General features: G+C 39.1%; 2 protein-coding genes across 2 annotated transcripts in view; both read left to right on the top strand.

The window, feature by feature from the left end:
- LOC122557352 (transmembrane channel-like protein 1) overlaps positions 1-7,923 on the top strand; it is a 66,441-nt gene extending 58,518 nt beyond the window's left edge. The window contains exons 18-20 of the mRNA XM_087993974.1: positions 1,071-1,149; positions 4,366-4,453; positions 7,508-7,923. Of these exons, the coding sequence (XP_087850100.1) occupies positions 1,071-1,149; positions 4,366-4,453; positions 7,508-7,764 (424 nt within the window). The 3' untranslated portion in view covers positions 7,765-7,923. The remainder of the gene's footprint in view (positions 1-1,070; positions 1,150-4,365; positions 4,454-7,507) is intronic.
- A 7,172-nt stretch (positions 7,924-15,095) lies between these two features.
- LOC122557361 (transmembrane channel-like protein 2-B) overlaps positions 15,096-20,956 on the top strand; it is a 135,987-nt gene continuing 130,126 nt past the window's right edge. Inside the window, exons 1-2 of the mRNA XM_087993972.1 lie at positions 15,096-15,154; positions 17,262-17,385. Coding sequence (XP_087850098.1) covers positions 15,096-15,154; positions 17,262-17,385 — 183 coding nt within the window. The remainder of the gene's footprint in view (positions 15,155-17,261; positions 17,386-20,956) is intronic.

Genomic DNA, 20,956 nt, shown 5'->3' with positions numbered 1-20,956 from the left:
TTCACTTGGGAGTAATTATTTATAAGGAAAGCCATGATGTATCATTGGTTTTGAATCAGATCACTGAAATAGCTTCATGAGGCAACTGTGGTGAAAAGTATGAGTAGATTTGATAAATATGAGGTTCCAGTGTTACTTTTAATAAATCATAAAGACTCATGGGTCAATTTGAATATCTACATTTGTAATATCCCTCTTGACCAGTACAGATCTTGATGAGGCTACGTACTTATATAATCCACTGAGTATTCATCTGAGATGCAAACTCCCATGGTTAGATTAAGGAAATCAATTATCTTGTACATTTTTAAGAAAAAGAGATATGTAGTCGTATCTTTTTGACATGCACTAATCAGAATGTCAAAATTGAAAGGGTGCAACAATTAATGCTACATGAGAAAAGAGTGCTGGTTAGTTAGTTATTCAGCTCTGATTGGTCAAGATGTTGCCACGGAGAATGTATTAGGAAACTATTGTGCAGTATGTTTTTGTTTAATTCAATAAAGATGTGATGCCAGAACAAATTTATTTTATATGCAAAGGAAAAGTGCTTGCATATGACTACATTTAGCTTCACACAAGAATAAATGCAAGCCCAAGTGCTAATCTTAAGTTGGTTGTTAGTATTATTCTGAGACCCAACAGCCAATGCAATTTAAGATTTTCAGTTGGGCTCACAATGTAGCTCAATTATGCCTGCTAAAGCTCTATATATTCATTTGTGCTCTGCATGCAAAAGGAATTTATTGAGGTATTATGCCTTTTTTGAATTAATCATAAGCCAGGAGGACAATATCCTTGCTGAAGATTCATATGTTTGGAGTGAGGACAGTATAGGACTCATTTTCCATGGCAACAACTCAATTAACCAACTTGCCAATAAATTATGATTTGCCAATAAATTAGTACATTTTTCTCATGCAGTGTAAATTGTTGTTCCTTTTGAAATTTGGCATTCTTGCACCTATCCTGACGTGGGAACAAAAGGCTTTGACAATACGTCTAGTTTTTTCAACAATAGTCAAGCCCTCTGATATCAAGTAATTCTGTGATGTAAATTTTTTTTGCAGTTTGGCCATCTATTACCTTCAGGCAACCTCTGAATCATATAAGGCTGCAAACTTGGAATTAAAGAAGAAACTACAAAATGTAGGTATTCCATCTAACAAAGGAACAGTGACCCCACCACCTAAATTTTATTAAAAAGTTTAAAAAATACCAGCATGTTCAAGATTTCCATTGTCACTACAATTTGTCATCACACCATGTAGTGATAGACTGAGAGAAGACACTTTTGTATGAATTTTAAAATTAGATTCTATTAGAGTCATAGAGATGTACAGAATGGAAACAGACCCTTCGGCCCAACACGTCCATGCAGATCAGCTATCTCAACCTAATCTAGTCCCACTTACCAGCACCTGATCCATATCCCTCCAAGCCCTTCTTATTCATATATCCATCCAGATGCCTTTTAAATGTTGCAATTATACCAGCCTCCACCACTTCCTCTGGCAGCTCATTCCATACACGCACTACCCTCTGCATGAAAATGTTGCCCCTTAGGTCTTTTTTATATATTTCCCCTCTCACCCTAAACCTACACCCTCTAGTTCTGGACTTCCTCACCTCAGGGGAAAGACCTTGTCTATTTACCCTATCCAAGACCTTCATGATTTTATGATCCTCTATAAGATCAACCTTCGGCCTTCGACACTCCAGGAAAAACAACCCCAGCCTATTCAGCTTCTCCCCATAGCTCAAATCCTCCAACCATGGCAACATCCTTGTAAATCGTTTCTGAACTCCTTCAAGTTTCACAACATCTTTCCGATAGGAAGGACTCCAGAATTGCACGCAATATTCCAACAGTGGCCTAACCAATGTCCTGTACAGCCGCAACATGACCTCTCAACCCCTGTACTCAATACTCTGACCAATAAAGGAAACCATACCAAATGCCTTTTTCACAATCCTATCTACTTGCAACTCTACTTTCAAGGAGCTATGAACCTGCACTCCAAGGTCTCTTTGTTCGGCAACACTCCCTAGGACCTTACCATTAAATGTATAAGTCCTGCTAAAATTTGCTTTCCCAAAATGCAACACCTCTCAATTATCTACATTAAATTCGATCTGCCACTCCTTAGCCCATTGTCCCATCTGATCAAGATCCCTTGCTAGATACATTACAAAATTTCTGCTTGAGTAGCAAGAATGGGAAGACAGATTGTTACCTGAATGGTGATAGATTGGGAAAGGGTGAGGTGCAAGGAGACCTGGGTGCCCTTATACAACTGTCACTGAAAGTAAGCATTCAGGTGCAGCTGACATTGAAGAAGGCAAATGATGTGTTGGCCTACATCGAGAAAGGATTTACGTATAGGAGCAGGGATGTCTTGTTTCAATTGTCCAGGGTCTTGGTGAGAATCTGGAGCATAATATGTTGTTTTAGTCTTCTTGTCTGAGGAAGGATGTTTTGACTATAGAGGGGATGCAATGAAGGTTTACTAGACTGATTTCTGGGAGAAAGTGAGGACCCTGTAAGTGTCTTTCAAGGATGCCCACCTTGAAGAAGATCTCCTCCTTGCTTCACAAGGACAATCGATGTTTCAGGCATGTGCCTTTCATCAGGAATGAGCCTGATTTCTGGGATGGTAGGACTGGCTTATGAAGAGAAACATAGATTGGCTATGTCTGCATTAACTGTTGGATAAAGCCACTCTCAGGTGAGATCAAGGCTGGCAGTTATATTGACTGTGTGCCCTGTTATCTCCCATCAAAGGTTTTGTTGAGGTCTGTTGTTTCCTTCTGAAGTTAATTGGCTTTCCAATGGTTAGAGTATGTGTGATTGGATTTCGATTGAGGTTGAATGTCCATTATCTCTGTAGGCTCCATACTGTCTGGACTTATCTCTCCACCCTTCAGGCTCTCTGCCTGTATTCTTGGTGAAGGGCTTTTGCCTGAAACATTGATTCTACTGCTCCTCGGATGCTGCCTGAACTGCTGTGCTCTTCCAGCACCACTAATCCAGACTCTGGTTTCCAGCATCTGCAGTCATTGTTTTTACCTCTATACTGTCTGTGCTGAGTAGCCTGAGGTGTAAAAACTGTCTTGGGGGGGGGGTTATAATCTGTCAGTTTGGGTTGATTGTCCTTTTAGGGAGGAGGTGTAACTTGGAATACCAGGCTGAAGAATGGTTCTAGGCAGCTATCTCCATTCTGTGAGTTGTGTTTGTGTATTCTATACCTTTTACCTTTTAAATGTTTTGAAATGTCCCAGGTTTTCTCCAGCGTTTTACATATTGGGAATTTTTACTTGATCCTACACGTCTTCATTTCAGCAGCTGTAAGAAGGATTTTAAATCTATATGAAAATTTCAATTTAGAACAGAGCAGTTAAATCTAATATATTCTCAACTGTTTTCGGTGAGAGAAAAGGTCAAATATTCCTCAAACATAAATAACAATGTGTAAGGATATGGTTAAAATGTATGAGAATGGCATTACTTCAAAGTGCTCATTTGATGTGGACATGATGGCTGAATTAGAGACAAAAAAAGCTGAAGAAGCTAGAATCCAAAGCAGATAAACAGGGGGCTGGAAAAATACAGCAAGCCTGACAGCATCAGAAGGTGGAGAAGATCATAGAATCCCTACAGTGTGGAAACAGGCTCTTAGGCTCAACAAATCTCCTCCGAAGAGTATTCTGGATCAGTGGTGCTGGAAGTGCACAGCAATTCAGGCAGCATCTGAGGACAGGCAAAATCGACGTTTGGGGCAAAAGCCCTTCATCATTTTGCCTGTCCTCGGATGCTGCCTGAATTGCTGTGCTCTTCCAGCACCACTAATCCAGAATCTGGTTTCCAGCATCTGCAGTCATTGTTTTTACCTCCTCCGAAGAGTAACCCACCCAAACCCATTCCCTTACCCTACTACTCTACATTTACCCCTGACTAATGCACCTGACCTACACATCCCTGAACACTATGGGCAATTTAGCATGGTCAATTCACCTGACCTGCACATCTTCGGATTGTGTAATGAAACCGGAGCACCTGGAGGAAACCCACGCAGACACGGGGAGAATGTGCAAACTCCACACAGACAGTCGCCCGAGGCTGGGATCAAACCTGGTTCCCTGGTGCTGGGAGGCAGCAGTGCTAACCATGTGCCATTTTGGGTATAACTCTTCTTCAGGACTGATGGGCAGAATGGCCTTCTTTGCATTAACACTTCTGTGATTTGATAGTGAACAAGCTGCCTCTTTTATAATACTTAGTAGAATGCAAATTGAATATCATTTGCCCCCTCTTTAATCACACTGGACAGATAATTAATTCATTTTTGTTGAAATTATTGGTAGCAAAGTGATGAAAATAAAAAGAGAAACAAAAAGAATGCCAAAGCTGCAGCAAATCAGATGGAAGAACTACAGAATTCCATGCAGAAAGGTAAGGAAAAGGAATCTAGGTGAGCAGTAAAAAGAGAATTGATGTTTCGGGCATAAGCCCTTCTTCAGGACATGGAGATAGGCCCTTTCCTGAAGAAGGGCTTATGCCCGAAACGTCGATTCTCCTGTTCCTTTGATGCTGCCTGACCTGCTGCGCTTTTCCAGCAACACATTTTTAAGTTCTGATCACCAGCATCTGCAGTCCTCACTTTCTCCGAGCAGTAAAAAGATGCTAGTTATTAACTTGCTCTCCATGGTTTTGCACAGATACATGCCTTATTCCCTTACTTATGTACAGAAAAAAAAGTCTTTTTATTCTGTCAACCGAGAAATTATAAACTATATCACACTGAAGGAAACCATTGAAGTTATAATTCTGTTTGCTCTTTGAAAGAGCTATCCAACTACACTAGCCCTATACCCCTGCAAGTATTTCCATTTTAAATATTTAATCAATTCCTTTTTAAATATTAAAGTTGAATTTGTTTTCTCCACTCTCAGACAGTAACTTCCAGCATCTTTAAAACTAAATTCTCCTCCAACATAGACAACTGTAGTCAATTTGTCTGACATAAATTTAGAAACTTCTCTCTCTGTGGAATACAGATGATAGAACTTTATTAGTCTCTACAGCTTCTAGTAGAAAGTGAGGACTGCAGATGCTGGAGGTCAGAGTCGAGAATATGGTGCTAGAAAAGCACAGCAGGTCAGGCAGCATCCGAGGAGCAGGAGAATCATCACACAAAACGTCGATTCTCCTGCTCCCCAATGCTGCCTGACCTGCTGTGATTTTCCAGCACCACAATCTCAACTATACAGCTTCTACCTAACAATGAAGGAAGAGAACTAATGAAGACTTTCTTTATGAGGGTTCAACAAAACGAATGTTAGTCTTTACTTTTGAATGATATATAAAAGTTAAATTATTTTAAGTCATTTGGTTTCTTATTTGGTCTTCAAGTACTTGTTAAATTTTCTTTTGAAACAAATACTAAGTCACAAAGCAATAAACTTCCCAAATGTGCATGGTGTTCAGTCCATGTGCAAATGATAAAATTAAGGTAAACATTAGCTTATAAATAAGGATTGACAGATTAATTACATAGAATCTCAACTGTGCAGAAAGAAGCTATTTGGCCTATCAAGTTCACACTGACCCTCAAAAGAACATCACACCCCTACCCTTTAACCCCACATTTACCAAGGCTAATCCACATAACCTACCATCCTTGGGAGGAAACCCACAAGAAGAACGTGCAAACACCACACAATTACTCAAGGCTGGAATTGAGCCCAGGTATCTGGAGCTGTAAGACAGTTGTGCTGACCTCTGTGCCACACCTATTGTGTCATTGTTTGGAGTCCTGGCATAATCCTCTGCACGCATTTGCAGCATTGACATTTATATGTCATTTGTGAACCAATAACAAAGAAAAATAGACATAGAGCAGGCTGATACTCCTATTGATTTGCAATTTTACCTTTTCTGTTTTTGGACAAGAATACCTACATTGGTGTCATGATTCAAGGGCTTGCAAAGTGTTGGTGCTCAATTAATTCCCTTGTGTTAGGTTTTAATCATGTTATGCCGTCTTGTGTTGTGAGTTAAAGAATGACTAACACATTGGGTAGCCCACAGTCGAACCCACAATGCAAAGTTACTAAACGTACAACACAAACTTCACCTGTCATTCAGAGGGTTTTGTCAACCACAGTGTTTGGTTGGAAAACCTAATAAAATTTTTGACATCAAATTATGTTGCCTACCTGTCAGTATTATATGTCTTTAACTTCCCACCTTAACCCTTCAAAGCTATACTAGATTGTCTGATTATCTCTTTCAAACAGCTAGTCAGGAGGTTCACTCCAGGCTCTCTTCTTGGGGTCAGGTTTTTGAGAATCTCAAATCTTTACCCCCTTATCCCACTTACATGCCTTCCATGCCCTACATACTCCATGTCTTGGCAATATTGCCCAATGCCACTCACACGTATCCACTATAGATACACCTCAGGAGCTACTTAATGGCAATAGGAAGGTTCTTGAAATGTGAACAAAAAAATCAACAATCCAGAAGACCTGTCATTCATACACACCATATTAAATGAAAGATCCAATGAAAAAGAAATTAAATCCACTTCAAGTGTTCATTACATTGCAAAAACAAACAAGCATCTACTCAGCACATCAAAGACAGATAATCCTTTCATGACATTGCAAAACTGATCATCAAAATGTGTACTTGACTGCTGAAATAAATGTTCTTTAAAAATTTTCATAACTTAGCCAAGCATTCATATTAATAGGCTCAGTTATCCAATTATGCCATCATAGCTCCATGCAACCTCTTGAACTAAAATAGCTTTTTTCTAACTTCAAAGCAACTGGTTTATTAAGCAAATAATTTCAGCAGCAGCAAGCCATGTTTATTGGTTTCTCACATTGAACTCAGTTTCCTCTAGGATGCCATGACCCACAGTTATTTACAGAACGGTTCTGACTGCACAAAATGTGTGAGAAACCTGTAATGGGTGAATGTAATGAACAAAAGATCCTCGGACAGAAATGGAGGCAGGAATCCTGAAATCAGGCCCTGTACTTTGTCTTCCAAATCAGCCCAGCTTGGCAAAAATCCAGATCCATATATCTAAGTAGAGATGACCATGAGGTCTGTGGAAGTGCTTTTCAGTTTTACCCCCTGAACATTAACCTGAGAGAGAGGAGACTCACTCACTATAGAGTCGGTTCAATGTACATCCCTGATTTCTTTGGACACTGAGATGAAAATTACACTCTGTATATTTGAATATAAATTTATTTGCACTGACATTTACAGCTTATAACTCTGAAAATAAGACTGTAATAATATTTAGCTAATTATAATTACAACAAGATATTCATGCAGAGATACACTTGTTTTAAATGGATGTATTTACCATTGTTATAGGTTTAACTTAATTATATACTTTGTCCAGCCATAAAGTGAAGAAAAGCCTTTAACAGTAATTATAAAAAGTAAACAACCATGAAATTTGCCTTCTTATTTTCCATTCAGTCAATGAAAGAGCAACAGGTGGTGATGTGGATAAAAAAGCAAATGGAGTTAATTCTTCTAATCAGCCTTCTGCTCAGGGTGCCTATCCACCCAATGGAAGAGGAATGAGACTTGCTCCTCCACCACGTGTAGCTGTGACTCGACCACCAAGGCCAAGAGGACCTGGCCAGTTGCCAGGACAACCTCGTTACCCAGGACCACAGCAGTACCATGGAGCTCACCCAAGGATGCCCAGAGGTGGTGCTGCTTATAGATAATGTGAAAAAAAACGACTGGAATCAAACTTACTTTACGTTAAACCTAAGATACCATTAATTTTAAAACATGCTGATGTTTTGAGTGATTCTTTGTGAATAAAGTACCTAAGCCAAGAACAAAGCAATGGTATAATGTAATAAGTTAAAAATCAACAACACCAGGTTATAGGCCAACAGGTTTATTTGGAAGCACTAGCTTTCGGAGCACTGTTCCTTCATCAGGTGATCCCACAACTACCTGATAAAGTAGTGGCGCTCTGAAAACTAGTGCTTTCAAATAAACCTGTTGTACTATAATCTGGTGTTGTGTGATTTTCAACTTTGTCCACCCCAGTCCAACACCGGCGCCTCCAAATCAGTACAATGTAATGAAGCTGTGTATGCACTCACTGCTAAATTAAACTATAACTGAATTCAGTATATATGTTACAGAAATACTTTTTGGTGACTTTTCTAATAACATCTAAGAAGACTTAATATCTCAGGATTTGAAATAAATCATAATTTTCTGACTTGCATGATCCTTTATTGCTTATACCATAAACACTAAACAGGCAGTAAAAAAAAAATTAGTCTAATGCTATGGAATTGCTACAACAGGAAAATACACAAAAATGTCATACTGATAAATAACATACATGCAATAACTGTCTCAGCAATTGTCTCTGTAATGATGGGACTGTAAAACCTTAATCATTCTCTATTTGAGTACTGTGTGCAGTCTTGGTCTCATTGTTGTATGAAAGGTGTTGAATTATTAAATAAGGTATAGATTCACTTGTGTCTAGTATGAGGAAAAATAAAGACTAAGAAAATAAAGGATAAACATAACTGAAGTATTTAATTGAAAAGAGATCAAAAGCTGCTAAGTCTACTGGGAATATTTATTTGCACGGAAATGGGGGTTAACTACCATTTCCCAGACCAGGTAAGGACAGCAGATCTCTTATCTTAAAAGGCATTAATGAGACAATTGACAACAAAGACCGGTATTTATAAGGCTAATTCAAATTTCTCCACCTGCCCTGGTGAGAATCAAACCCATGTACCCAGAACATTAACCTGAGGTTCTAGATTAATAGTTCAATGATATTACCCCTACACCACCTGGTGAATTGATCATCAGTCATGAGTTTGGTTGATCACATAGACTTTGTTGTCTTTTGCAATTCTTCTTCTCCTGGGTTTCTTTGGAACTTGCACAACTGCAGTAGGCACCTCCGTATTGAATAAAGCACAATGTGTCCCTACCCAATTGCTCCCTCAACTGGACAATAACATCATACCAGCGTTGTTCATTTTCTCTAAGCTCAGAAATGGTCTTTGAGATATAAAGATCCATGATACCATTGCTAAGATGCATGAACTGGACGTTGCAGTCCCTCGGTGTGTGGTACTGCAACATACTCGACCTTGAAGTTATGATGATGAAGATGATCTGACTATTTGTAGGTGCGCAGGTGTTGATGAGCAAAGCCTGATGTAATTGCCAATATAGTCAGTGCATGATGATTGATGAGAAGAGGGAATTTTCCATCAGATAGATACATATACCAATGTTCACAAGCGTGGAAGAAGTGCTTCCTGCTCTCCAGTGGACTATTTGCATTCAGTTTCTGACAATACCCATGACATGGAAGTGAAGGATCATTCAGTTCCTACAATGTTCTATGAAAGTATAGTTCTAATGGCATTTTGGCATCCATGAAATGAATGAAGATTAATGGTGATGCTATTTTCACCTTTTATATATAAACTGTTGTTGGCTACACAATTGTCCATTCCCATTTTGCATTATTTTGCAGGAGCTTCCAAAGACATTTTGTGTTCTCTCTATATTTAGGGATGGAAGTTGGTAATGACTGCAACATTTGCACGAGATGAAGCAGGAAACTCATGAATGGCTTTGATCTTGTGATGTGTAGGCTGTCTCCAAGGCTGTTACACTATAACCCTAGAGTGTCAAACTTGAATGCCAAAAATCTACATTTATGCTTTGTGAGCACAAATTGTGATATGTAAATGAAGTGAGCATCATTGATAATTACTGAATGGGTTTTACTTTGTCCTTTCATGGACAATGATGCCATCAAGTAGCATCTCCATGCCTGACAAGATGGAAGAAACAATCTTCTGGAATGTGCTATGTGCAGATTTTAATGTGTGTAACATTCTGTGCTGCTGAAAACACATCTTTCTGAGTAATTTAAGCAGCAAGGTGTTGGCTGTGCTGTACTAGAACAGTCCTGAAGAAGGGTTGCACCCAAAAAGTTGACTTCTCCACCTCCTGATGCTGACTGGCTTGCTATGTTCTTCTAGCCTCCTGCTTGTCTACCTTGCTCTACTCGAGGCAGCTAGAAACTGCTGCATTAAGTATTGAGCTTTGTGGAAGCCGGAGTCATGAAATTATGCTGATATTTCTTGGATTGTGGGAAATGGTTACTTGTCTGGGTTGATAACTTTGTTGATGACCTTAAGTTGACACATAGTTTAAATGTGATATTTTTGTGTTGTCTAATAGCTAGGCTTGATAACCATGACCATAAGTTGATAAACTCAAATACAACATTTGCTTACAGTCATTTCAGCTCCTCTGGCACTTTGAGATTGATTGCAAATGGCAACTATTCCAAGTTTTGCAAAAGTGGAGAAATTGATGTGTGAACATGAAGTGCAGAAGATCTTAATCTTCTCAAACCTGGTAAATAAGGAAAGACAGTTAGAATTTGAATCTCTACAGTGTGGAAACAGGCCCTTCAACCCAAAAAGTCCACACTGACCCTCTGAAAAGTAACCCACCCAGACCTACTACAGTTTATTTACCCCTGACCAATGCACTTAACCTACACATCCCTGAACACTATGGGCAATTTAGCATTGCCAATTCACTTAACCTGCACATCTTTGGATTGTGGGAGGAAACCAGAGCACCCGGAGGAAACCCACACAGATACAGGGAGAACATGCAAACTCCACACAGACAGTTGCCTGAGACTGGAATCGAACCCAGGTCCCTGGTGCTGTGAGGCAGCAGTGCTGATCACTGAGCCACCCCACATTTGATAGTATAAAATTTGAGTCTTGCTGAAAGAAGACACATTTCAGAAATACTCAAAGAAGGAAAGATATCAGCATGTGCATTCTGCTCTGAGACAATCTGTCACCTTCTTGTGGATCAGTACTGCATCCAGACTGTCCATCTCTGTCATGATCCCTGAAATCTATTAGTCCCATGACATGACTGCACTTGGAGAAGAAATAAATAGTGTTGGAGCCAGTACATTTCAACTTTTCTCTAACATTCTCTTTAACATTGACTTTGCTGATTCTCCTTCTCCTTTGATGCTGCCTGACCTGCTGCACTTTTCCAGCAACACATTTTTCAGTTTTGCTGCACATTTGTCTGCCCCGGACACTGCAGACATAATACGAGTGCGACAGGTTTTATTCACAGGGTTTTAAAATGCTGATCCATACTTACAGTTCCAGTTTCCAGCCTTTTCCACAGTTTGTTTACTTTACTCTGAGTCACCTAGCTTAGCCAAAGAAACATAATTAATTCCTTCATGACATATTAGGCTTCATAATTCATGTATCCTCACATGACTCTGCAGGCCAGTTCTGGAGCTACAAGTCTTTGAGCAAAGAAGATTGGCATTTCTCTAAGGAAAGGCGGTGAGTTCAGGGGTGGGGGTTGGAAATGTTCTCACATTAGGCTTCTGCTCTCTGTCCTTTTGCTTGCATTTCTACTCCACAAACGCCAGAGTTTATGCGGTCAGTTTCCGACCGTGTTATGCTGGATGCTCCCCCTTGTGGGGGAGACAAGAATTATGGGTCACAGTTTAAGAAAAGTCGAAAAACAGGTTCTTCATCAGAAGAAAACAAAATCTCACTTTTAAAATGGAGTTTAAGGAGGTTTTTGTTCACTCAGAGAGTTGTTAATCCCTGGAATTCTCTTTCCCAGAAAACAGTTGGGGCTTGGTGTTTCCAATTGAACATATCATTCTCATTGAACCAGTCTTGATGCTTGTGAGCTTCAAACCTGATGCATTTCTCTTGGATTGCAAACTTGATCGTTTCTCAAGGTCCTTCCACACTACCATCATAAAACCTTCTGAGTGCAGGATAGGAAAAAAAAGTTGCACCGGAATTGTTTTGTTGCTTTTGCATTCTGAAAAAATATGGGCTGTTATGAGGTTTCATGAATTCCTTTGAGGATCATACATGTTTGAGAGTCAACATTGGCTCATGTGGAACATAAAAGTCTTTGGTCTTTCCAGCCATCATTTATAGATGAGATGATATACATATCCTTTCTCTGTTGGGTTCAGACAATAACATAATTCAGGAAGTGTTAATGCTTGGATTTCAGATATTTTCATGTTGTTTTTCTGATGAAAGATTGTCTTTGTGACAGTGAGTCGATATTCAGTGCAACCACTGAGGAGGAAGAGGAAACCATTGGCATTTGATTTCCCCACCACTTAATTGCCACGGTACCTTTAAAGACAATTGCCTCCAAGCCCAAAATTAAAAACTTCCAATCATTTCAATTTGTCTAATTATCTAAATAGAATGCATATCTGTATTGAATCTGAGTCTGCATAAATTCCTTTGGAAACTTGAAATGGTACGTTTAATAATAGTACCGAAACAAGTGGATAAAGCACAAATTGAGAAAATACTTAAATATATAAAATAAAATTATTTCTTAATGTTTTGTAGTGCTGTTGATAGTAATTGTGAAGTGTTAGTGGTTATATTGTGTGCCTGTTTCAAGTCATCATAAGTTTTCATGCTTAACTATTTTAATATTCACTAGCACTCAAACAACATTTAATCTTTTAGAATTAATTGATTTATTCGTTATTAATGTTGACCAGGTTTATTCTGACATTCTCAAATAATTTGGTTCATAAGCTTAAGTCTTGTTTCTAATTATAATGCTGTCCTGTCAATTTGACCTTGAACTGATTTTAGTTCATTTATTTCAGTTTTGCTCTCCATGGAACTCTTCTAAAATTGAAGCTTTGACTAATTCTGTCTACACTGTATCATCCTTGTTGTATGAAGTGATGATAATGTACTTAAGCAAATCTGAAAGACAGAAAAAACCCCATCAGATTTTAGCTTCATTCAATAACGTCATGAAGCAATTTCCTACAGCTGTTAAGATTAACAAGGTTGCTTTTGGTTAAATGAGAAAAGTCATATCATAAAGGACATCCATTGCTCAGGGAGCTCATAATTTAGTTGTTATTAGGAGCCATTATTAATTTGCAGCCATACTCTCCTGTGCCTCAATCCCTCCCAGAAGTATTCCTGCTGTCAGCAAGCTGTAGGGATGAGTGTGAGGTCTCTTACATATGGTAATCAGCAGCATGAGACATGTTTCTGGAATCTAATGGGAAAAGTAGGAAAAAATACTGAACCAAGCATAGCACTGGAAATGTTTCTCTCAATTTTCAATGTCTACAACGGGCCACCGCAGTGCCCAGACAAGTTCTGTTTATTCTTCTTATTATTATCAATTATAGGGTAAAGATGTCAACTTCACCCCTCTCACTCCATATCAAGAAGATCTACATCAGAATGCTGACTTTGTGACAAAGTTGCCTGTATTGTATAGATGAAATTTAAGGTTCAATTTGCAGCAAACCACCTTCCACTTTGGGTGCAAGTTGTAAGCCCACACCCAAAATGACGATGGGATAAAATCATAAGAACATGAGAAATAGGAGGAGTGCATTATATGATCCCTTGAATCTTCTTTGCCATTCAGTATGATTGTGGCTGATCACCTAGCTGAACCCCACTTCTTGTCTGCTCCCCATATACTTTGATTCCCTGAAAAACCAAAAATCTGTTAATCACAGCCTCAAACATATTCAACAATAGAACATTGAAGGTAGATAATTATAAGGATTCAAAAAGCTCTGAGTAAAGAACTTGCCCTTCAGCACATCCCTAAATGATAGCCTCTTATCCTGAGATTGTGCCTGTGTTCCAATTTGCCAGTCAAATGAAACAACTTCCTACTGTCTATCCTTGTCATGAGAATCTTTCACGTTCCAATGCAAATATCTTTCTTTCTTTGGATCTCCAAAGAATATAGAACCAATCTATTCAATTTCTTATCTTTGGACAATCCTGTCATTCTGGTACTCAACCTTTGTTGTACTGCCTCTATTGGGAGTATACCTTTATTCAAGCATGGAGACCAAAATTACACACATTACTCTGGGTGTGATCTCACTGAAGCAATTGTAGAGAGACTTATAATTCTTCTTTCTAATCCCCTTGCAATAAAGACCAACATGTATTTTGCGCTTCTAAATTGCTTGCTGTACCAATAAGCTAACTGTTTGAAGACATGTAATTATACCTTTACTGGAGTAGCTGGCTTGCTGTAGTTATCTGGCCTCTGCAGTTGTTGTCAGTGTCTCTGTGTATGGTGTGTGGCAGCCACCAAACGCAGATCACTTTGATCATGGTGTCAGAGTGGAGCAGGTGGAAATGCATGGATCTTCAGAGCTGTAAGAAAGTCAGCTGCAGAAAAAAATACAACTTTGAGATACTGGGTGACTCAAAGTGGTTCATGTGGGACAGAATCGGTATTTTTATACTCTTTGTGGCAAAATTCTGATATAGCGATAGAACTAATTTCAACATCTGAGCAAATAAGGGTTGAAACACAACAATCAGTGCTACAGGAAGAGTGCTACAAGCTGCATTGCAACACATATCTGACTGAAGAGCACAAAAAAAACAGATTATGGAAATTTAAAAGATTTGAAGACACAGTTTGAACCCTGTAATAATTTTATGTAGTAATGATATCTGATCAACAACCAACTTCACAGGGAAACTGTTTACCAGTGTCTCAATAGTGATACATCTAGCTGTATCCTGTGGGTTTGAATGACTGTAAGATGATCTCATCAGTGTTAGCATTATCTTAGGCATTAGAGATCTTGTCATGAGAGCACATCTACTGAGAGAGGAGAAACTTACTTTCAAGAAAGCTATTGGCCTGAAAAAGCTCTGAAATTGTCAATCATTATCTTAGAGCATATTAATGAGATGACAGACATGGCTTTGCATTATGCCGAGAGTTGTTTCAGGCTGAACAACAACAATAGATTGGGAAAAAGAAATAAGTATTTGCAGAAAGATCAAGGCAGATGCAGGGTGTAAATATTGGCGAGGTCATCAGCCAAAAGAAAAAGGAAGCATATCTCACATGGGGAAAGTAATGTTCTAACTGCAAGAAGCTGAATCATCACACACACAAGTGCGTAACTAAAAAGAAGCAAAATGAGCTCATATCGATGGCTGCTGTCGAGATGTCAGTTGATGATTCTGATATAACAATTTACTCAAAGAACAGGTTGGCTTCAACAGGCCTAAAGGTGATGAATGTTCATGATTATTAGAATGATAACTAAAGAAGTGAATGTGAACTATCAGATGGACAGCAGTGCTTGCTACATTAGATTAGGTTAGATTAGATTCCTTATAGTGTGGAAACAGACCCTTCAGTCCAACCCGTTCATACCGACCAGATATCCCAACCCAATCTAGTCCCACCTGCCAGCACCCGGACCATATCCCTCCAAACCCTTCCTATTCATATACCCATCCAAATGCCTTTTAAATGTTGCAATTGTACTAGCCTTCACCACTTCCTCTGGCAGCTCATTCCATACACGTACCATCCTCTGCGTGAAAATGTTGCCCCTTAGGTCTCTTTCAGACTAGATTGGGTTGGGATATCTTTCAGACCTTGGGTATGCAGGAACAGAAGCAAACAAATCTCAGACCCCCTTATTTCTATAGCCTATGCGCAGAATGAGGCATTATTTCTTTGACAGGCCTGAAGAGAATAATGGCTTGTGTGAATTTTTCTTTTGATTTATTCACCCTCAATTCTTCCCCTTTAATGTCCACTCATTCCCTTCCCCCTCTGCCACCATTCTCTGTAGATACTCTGCTTTCCTTTGGCATCCCCTGTATCATGCATGAATCTCCCTTTGTTAGTTTTGACCCACTCACAACTTCCCAATCTCCCTAAGCTTTCCCATGAGCTAACACCCATCCAGTGTCCCATGTTCACACTCATCCTTGCCCTTCTTCAATTCACCTGCTTCTTCAGCCTCACCAGTTCACTTCATGACCTTATTTTGTTTCCCACTCTCTTCTACCCTTCCTTGTCCCCCTTTCCCCATCACTGATACTCTGCCCTTTTTGTCTGAGTTACCTATTTCCATTCCCTAGGATATTTTTGGCACTATAGCAAATACATCCTTTAATCTCTTTGCCTTACCTCTCCACACTTACCTGTTGATCCCCTTTCCTTTGACTCCAGCAGCTTCAGTTGGACAGGTTGGATGTGTTGATCAGTTGCATCCCTTGCCCTGAAATTGGAAGACAACAACTACACATTGCAAGAGTAAATAGATGGGATGCTGGAAAAGCACGGCAGGTCAGACAGCATCCAAGGATCAGGAAAGTCAATGTTTTCGGCCAAAATCCTTTATCAGGGCTGGGGAAGGGTTTCGGCCGAAACATTGACTTTCCTGATCCCCAGGTGCTCTCTGACCTGCTGTGCTCTTCCAGCTTCACATCTATTGACTCTGGCTTCCAGCATCTGCAGTCCTTACTGTCTCCAACTGCAATACTGGTTGTAAATGAGACTTCTTATGAGCTGAATGGACCAGTCAAAATATATCCTTTCCACTGTAATAGTCCAAGGAAAGAATGCCTTGGTTATAAAGGACCTAGGCCACTAAAGAAGTGCATACTCTCGAGAGCTGTCAGGAAAAGTCTTCCTCATAGATGATCAGGCTTGTGAGCATGTTTTTTTTTCCAGCTTTTGCCTGGCAAGATTACATCAGCAAGTGTAATTCCTGTGTGCTGGGCTATTGATGTATATTTACGATAAAGGCTTGAAAAGATGTTCTCAATCATCATGGTCAGGAAGGCCGGTCTGCTTTAGAAGTTCTGAGAACTTAGTACCAAAGCGTTAAGCTGATGTCAGAGGTCTCTGGCTCAATTAATCTCCCCCCCTCACCTTTCTAAAGGTTCTACTCAGGGTTTCGATGTTCAGGATCACAGAGCTTGAAAGCAGTGCCTCAAAATGAAAGGGAGAAAATTAATGGAAATTTTGCGAAAAATGAACAAATCTTAAAATATGAATATTTGAAAACTGACTTAAGAGGAATGAAATATAAAATATTGCCACTGGAGGGCAGTATTGTTCTCCTACAAGGTTTTAAACGACAAAAAGCAGGAATTGGTCTGAGTCTGTTTACTGTCAACACACTGGAAGAGGAGAAAGGCACTTTCTAAGATGGAAAATCAGTAATATTGGAGATAAACATATTATTTTGAAGTCTGCTAGATAGGTCAGACTAATTTGTCTCATTTGCAAGTTTTTTTGTCCCCACTGGTTTTTAAAACAGTTCTTTTTAAATGTCTTGCTCCTTGCATTGAAGTCTGTTGACAGTGGAAGTTGCATCTTCAAATAAACACCGAGTGAAGGCTGATGATGCTGAGGAAGGATTTGAAGCGGACGAAGCAAATGAAGCAGGAATAAAGGATATAAATTTAAGAATAAAGGTACTTTTGTGTTGCCTAATATTGATACCAACAGCTGATATATGGCATAGCAATGCCCTCTTGTTGACTACACCTGTTGAGATTCTCTTCACTTTTTCGATCATGTCTTCCAGAAAAATAACTACAGGAAATCCAAGGCCCTGTATAATTGCAGCAAGGCATCCCGGATGCTGTACTCGATTCCTTCCATAATGAAGGCCAACATACCATTTGTCTTCTCCACTGCCTGTTACACTTGCATCTTACTTTCCTTGACTGGCATACACCCAAGTCTTGTTGCACTTTTCCCTTTCCCATTTGATCATTTGCATTCCCTTAACTTTTTCAGGTGACCAAAATTTGTTTGGACTCACTAATGTTTAGAAATGGAGTAAAACACTGGACCTCTAAAGACACCTTGGTTTGCCTGGCTGGGTTCAGAGTTGTGTTGTATGTTATTTTTCAACTGTGTAAATTTAAGGTGTTTATTTCATTGACACATGTTTTGTAAGCCAAAGGTAATTATACAGAACATGTTTTTTTTTTAAAATGGTTACCAAACAGATTTTGATTGCAGTTAGAATATTGCAGTAATAAACACAAAATTTGACCTATCTTATTGTTACTCATTTTCTTTTACATTTAGAACATAAGGACGAGAGCAGCAGTCGGCTGCTCTGCCATTTAATACCATCATGGCTGATCGCAACTCAGCCTCAACTCCACTTCCTGGTTGCTCTCCATGACCCTACAACTCCTTACTAATTAAAACTCTGTTTGTCTTTCCTTAAATTTACCCAATGTCTCACATCCACTGCTCTCCAGGGTAGTGAATGCCTCAAATTCATGACCCTTTAAGAGAAATAATTTCTCCTCAGCTTTCTTTTAAATCTGCTACCCTTTATCCTAAAACTATGATCTCTCATTCTAGATTTCACATGAGGAAACATCCTCCCTATGTCTACTGTGTCAATCCCCTTTAACATCTTATATATCTCAATTAGATCTCCTGCCATTTTTCTAAACTCCAGACAGTATAGGCCTAAACTTTTCAATTTTTCTTTATAAGACAAACCCCTTATTTCTGGAAATAATATAGTGAACTTTCTCTGAATTGCCTCCAATACAACTACATTCCTCCTCAGGTAAGGGGACCAAAATTGTACGTGATACTCCACCTGTGGTCTCACTAATGCTCCTGTGCAGTTGCAATAACACTTCTCTACTTTTATACTCTATTCCTTTTGCAATAAATGCCAAATTTTATCCTTCCATGTGCTATTCAAAAACTGACTTAAATATAGAAAGTAGGTTATGGGAAATGATATTAGGAAGCTATAATTGGAAATTATAGACATGAATTGTATTTCATGGCTCTGAGGTGTAATTCCTCATGCCTAATTTCATCTAACCCTATTAGTATACCCTTCTATTTGACTCTTCATCATGAATAATGATTTGGAATGATATGCCTGAAAGTTTGGGGGAAGCAAATTCAAATGTAACTTTCAAAAGAGAATTGGGTATAAGCTAGAAAGTGAAAAAACTGAGGGGTTGGGGTAGTGGTGGGGGAAGCATAAAAGTGTGACAAATTAAAGTCAGCAAAGGCGACTGAGTCTGAATGTGGTCTTTTGCTGCAATATCATTCTGAAGATCCTTTTGTGAGCATATGTAGGCATAACAGGTTGGATTTGGAGGGTTTTTTTAACAAAGAATTTTTGGAATATTATTGGGACCTGAATGACGTGGGGTATGGTGAGAAGTCCAATGAGGCCTATCTTGACATTAGGAACAACTTCTGCATCTTTAATGAAGTTCCAAAGATCGGACATGTATGGATGTTTTCCTTAAAACAGAGGAAGCTGAGAGATGTTGTAAGTTCTCATTAAGGTGTATCAAGTAATGAGGGGCTTGGTAAGAATAGACAGGGAAGACTTGTTTCCCCAGTGGAGAAATCATGACTGGTTGCATTCAAGATGACTGGTTGAAGGATTAGAGGGGAAATGTGTTGCTGGAAAAGCGCAGCAGGTCAGGCAGCATCCAGAGAACAGGAGAATCGACGTTTCGGGCATAAGCCCTTCTTCAGACCTCACTTTCTCCAGAAGGATTAGAGGGGGCTTGAGGAAAACCATTTTCATCAAGACCCTGGTGGTGTGTGGAATTTACTTGGTTGTTGAGGTGGAAAACCTCAAGCGATTTAAAAAGTTTCCAATTTTCACTTGAACATTTGTAACCTGCAATGCTACAGACCAAGTGCTGGATAGCAGGATAACAGTGGACAGCTAGTTTATTCCTCCAGTACAGACTTGAGGGGCTGAATGGCCTCTTACTGTGTTGCAGCCTTTCTATGGTTCTATTGTTCTAATAACCAACACAATTTAATTAATTCCTCAAACAATGTGACTATCTAACTCCAAAATTCTCTTGTGCAATAGCAGTAACTATAGGGAAAGTAAAACAGAAATACATGGAAATAAATGTACTGGGCTTATTGGAGCTGCATTAATAATTATACAAGATGAGTCACACCAGAATGTATCATTTGCCACTTTTTCTGACTTTTCCCTGCACGAGTGAGTTGCAAGCAGAACAGTACAAATCGTGGTAATGTTTTTGTAAATATGAAATAATCAATCATGTACTTATGGTTCATTCAGAACTCATTTGAAAATGTACCGTGCTTTGCTTGTGCACATTCACTGTAAGTGGATGCATCTGAACCTATGCCAATGCTTTAAATAATGGCATAAACTATGTTGATGTTCTTAGCAAATTAAAACAGTCATATTGTCAACTACAAATATTTGCAATCAAGTTATGTTGGTAAATGTTCCTTTGGGAAGACTGATTGCCTCAGATGAAATAACAATTCGTGTTCATTTTGCTTGCACACACAAGAGAATTCTTGTTACAGCATTATCTTAACCTTGACTCTTCCATACCTAAATGTTTCAGGCTTTGCAGGTGCTTAGACTGAGATCTCTTGAGAATAGACTTTCCTTTACCTTTTCAAGTAACAGCATAGAAAATAGCACCACATGTGTTTCAGATAGTAATTTTACAGGGTGGTTCTCTGAGGACAAATGAGCTGAAGTTGCTGTACTTACTAGTCTAATGATGACCATGTAAACATTATTTATTGCCATAAATACCATTCTGATTCACTTTAGGGAAGAAATTTGGCCATGGGTAACTTATCTGGCATATTATGTGACTCCAGATTATCGGGGGCATAGAATATAGGAGCAAGGAAATCTTGTTAAAACTTTATAAAACATTGGTTAGGCCAGGGATGGAATAATGTGTGCAGTTCTGCTCACCATGCTATAGGAAAGATGTGATTGTATGGAGAATGTGCAGAGAGATTCACCAGGATGTGGTGAATCCCTGGATGGAAAACTTCAGCTATAAGGAGATACTAGCAGGCTAGGTTAGTTTTCCTTGGAACAAAAGATAGAATTAACTGTGTCTTTCCAATTCACTTCATTTGAGAAACTGGACACTTCAAAAAACTAACAGCAAAAAAAGAGTGAGTGCCTGGTGAGTTGCAAGATTTCCTTGCTCCTATATTCTATGTTCCCGATAATGAAGC

Source organism: Chiloscyllium plagiosum, unplaced genomic scaffold, assembly GCF_037043375.1.
Source record: "Chiloscyllium plagiosum isolate Xiang-an unplaced genomic scaffold, Cpla_swu_hap1 HiC_scaffold_2, whole genome shotgun sequence".
NCBI classification, from domain to species: Eukaryota; Metazoa; Chordata; class Chondrichthyes; order Orectolobiformes; family Hemiscylliidae; genus Chiloscyllium; species Chiloscyllium plagiosum.
The sequence above is the reverse complement of the archived record's forward strand: the minus strand, read 5'-3'. Positions and strand labels throughout refer to the sequence as shown.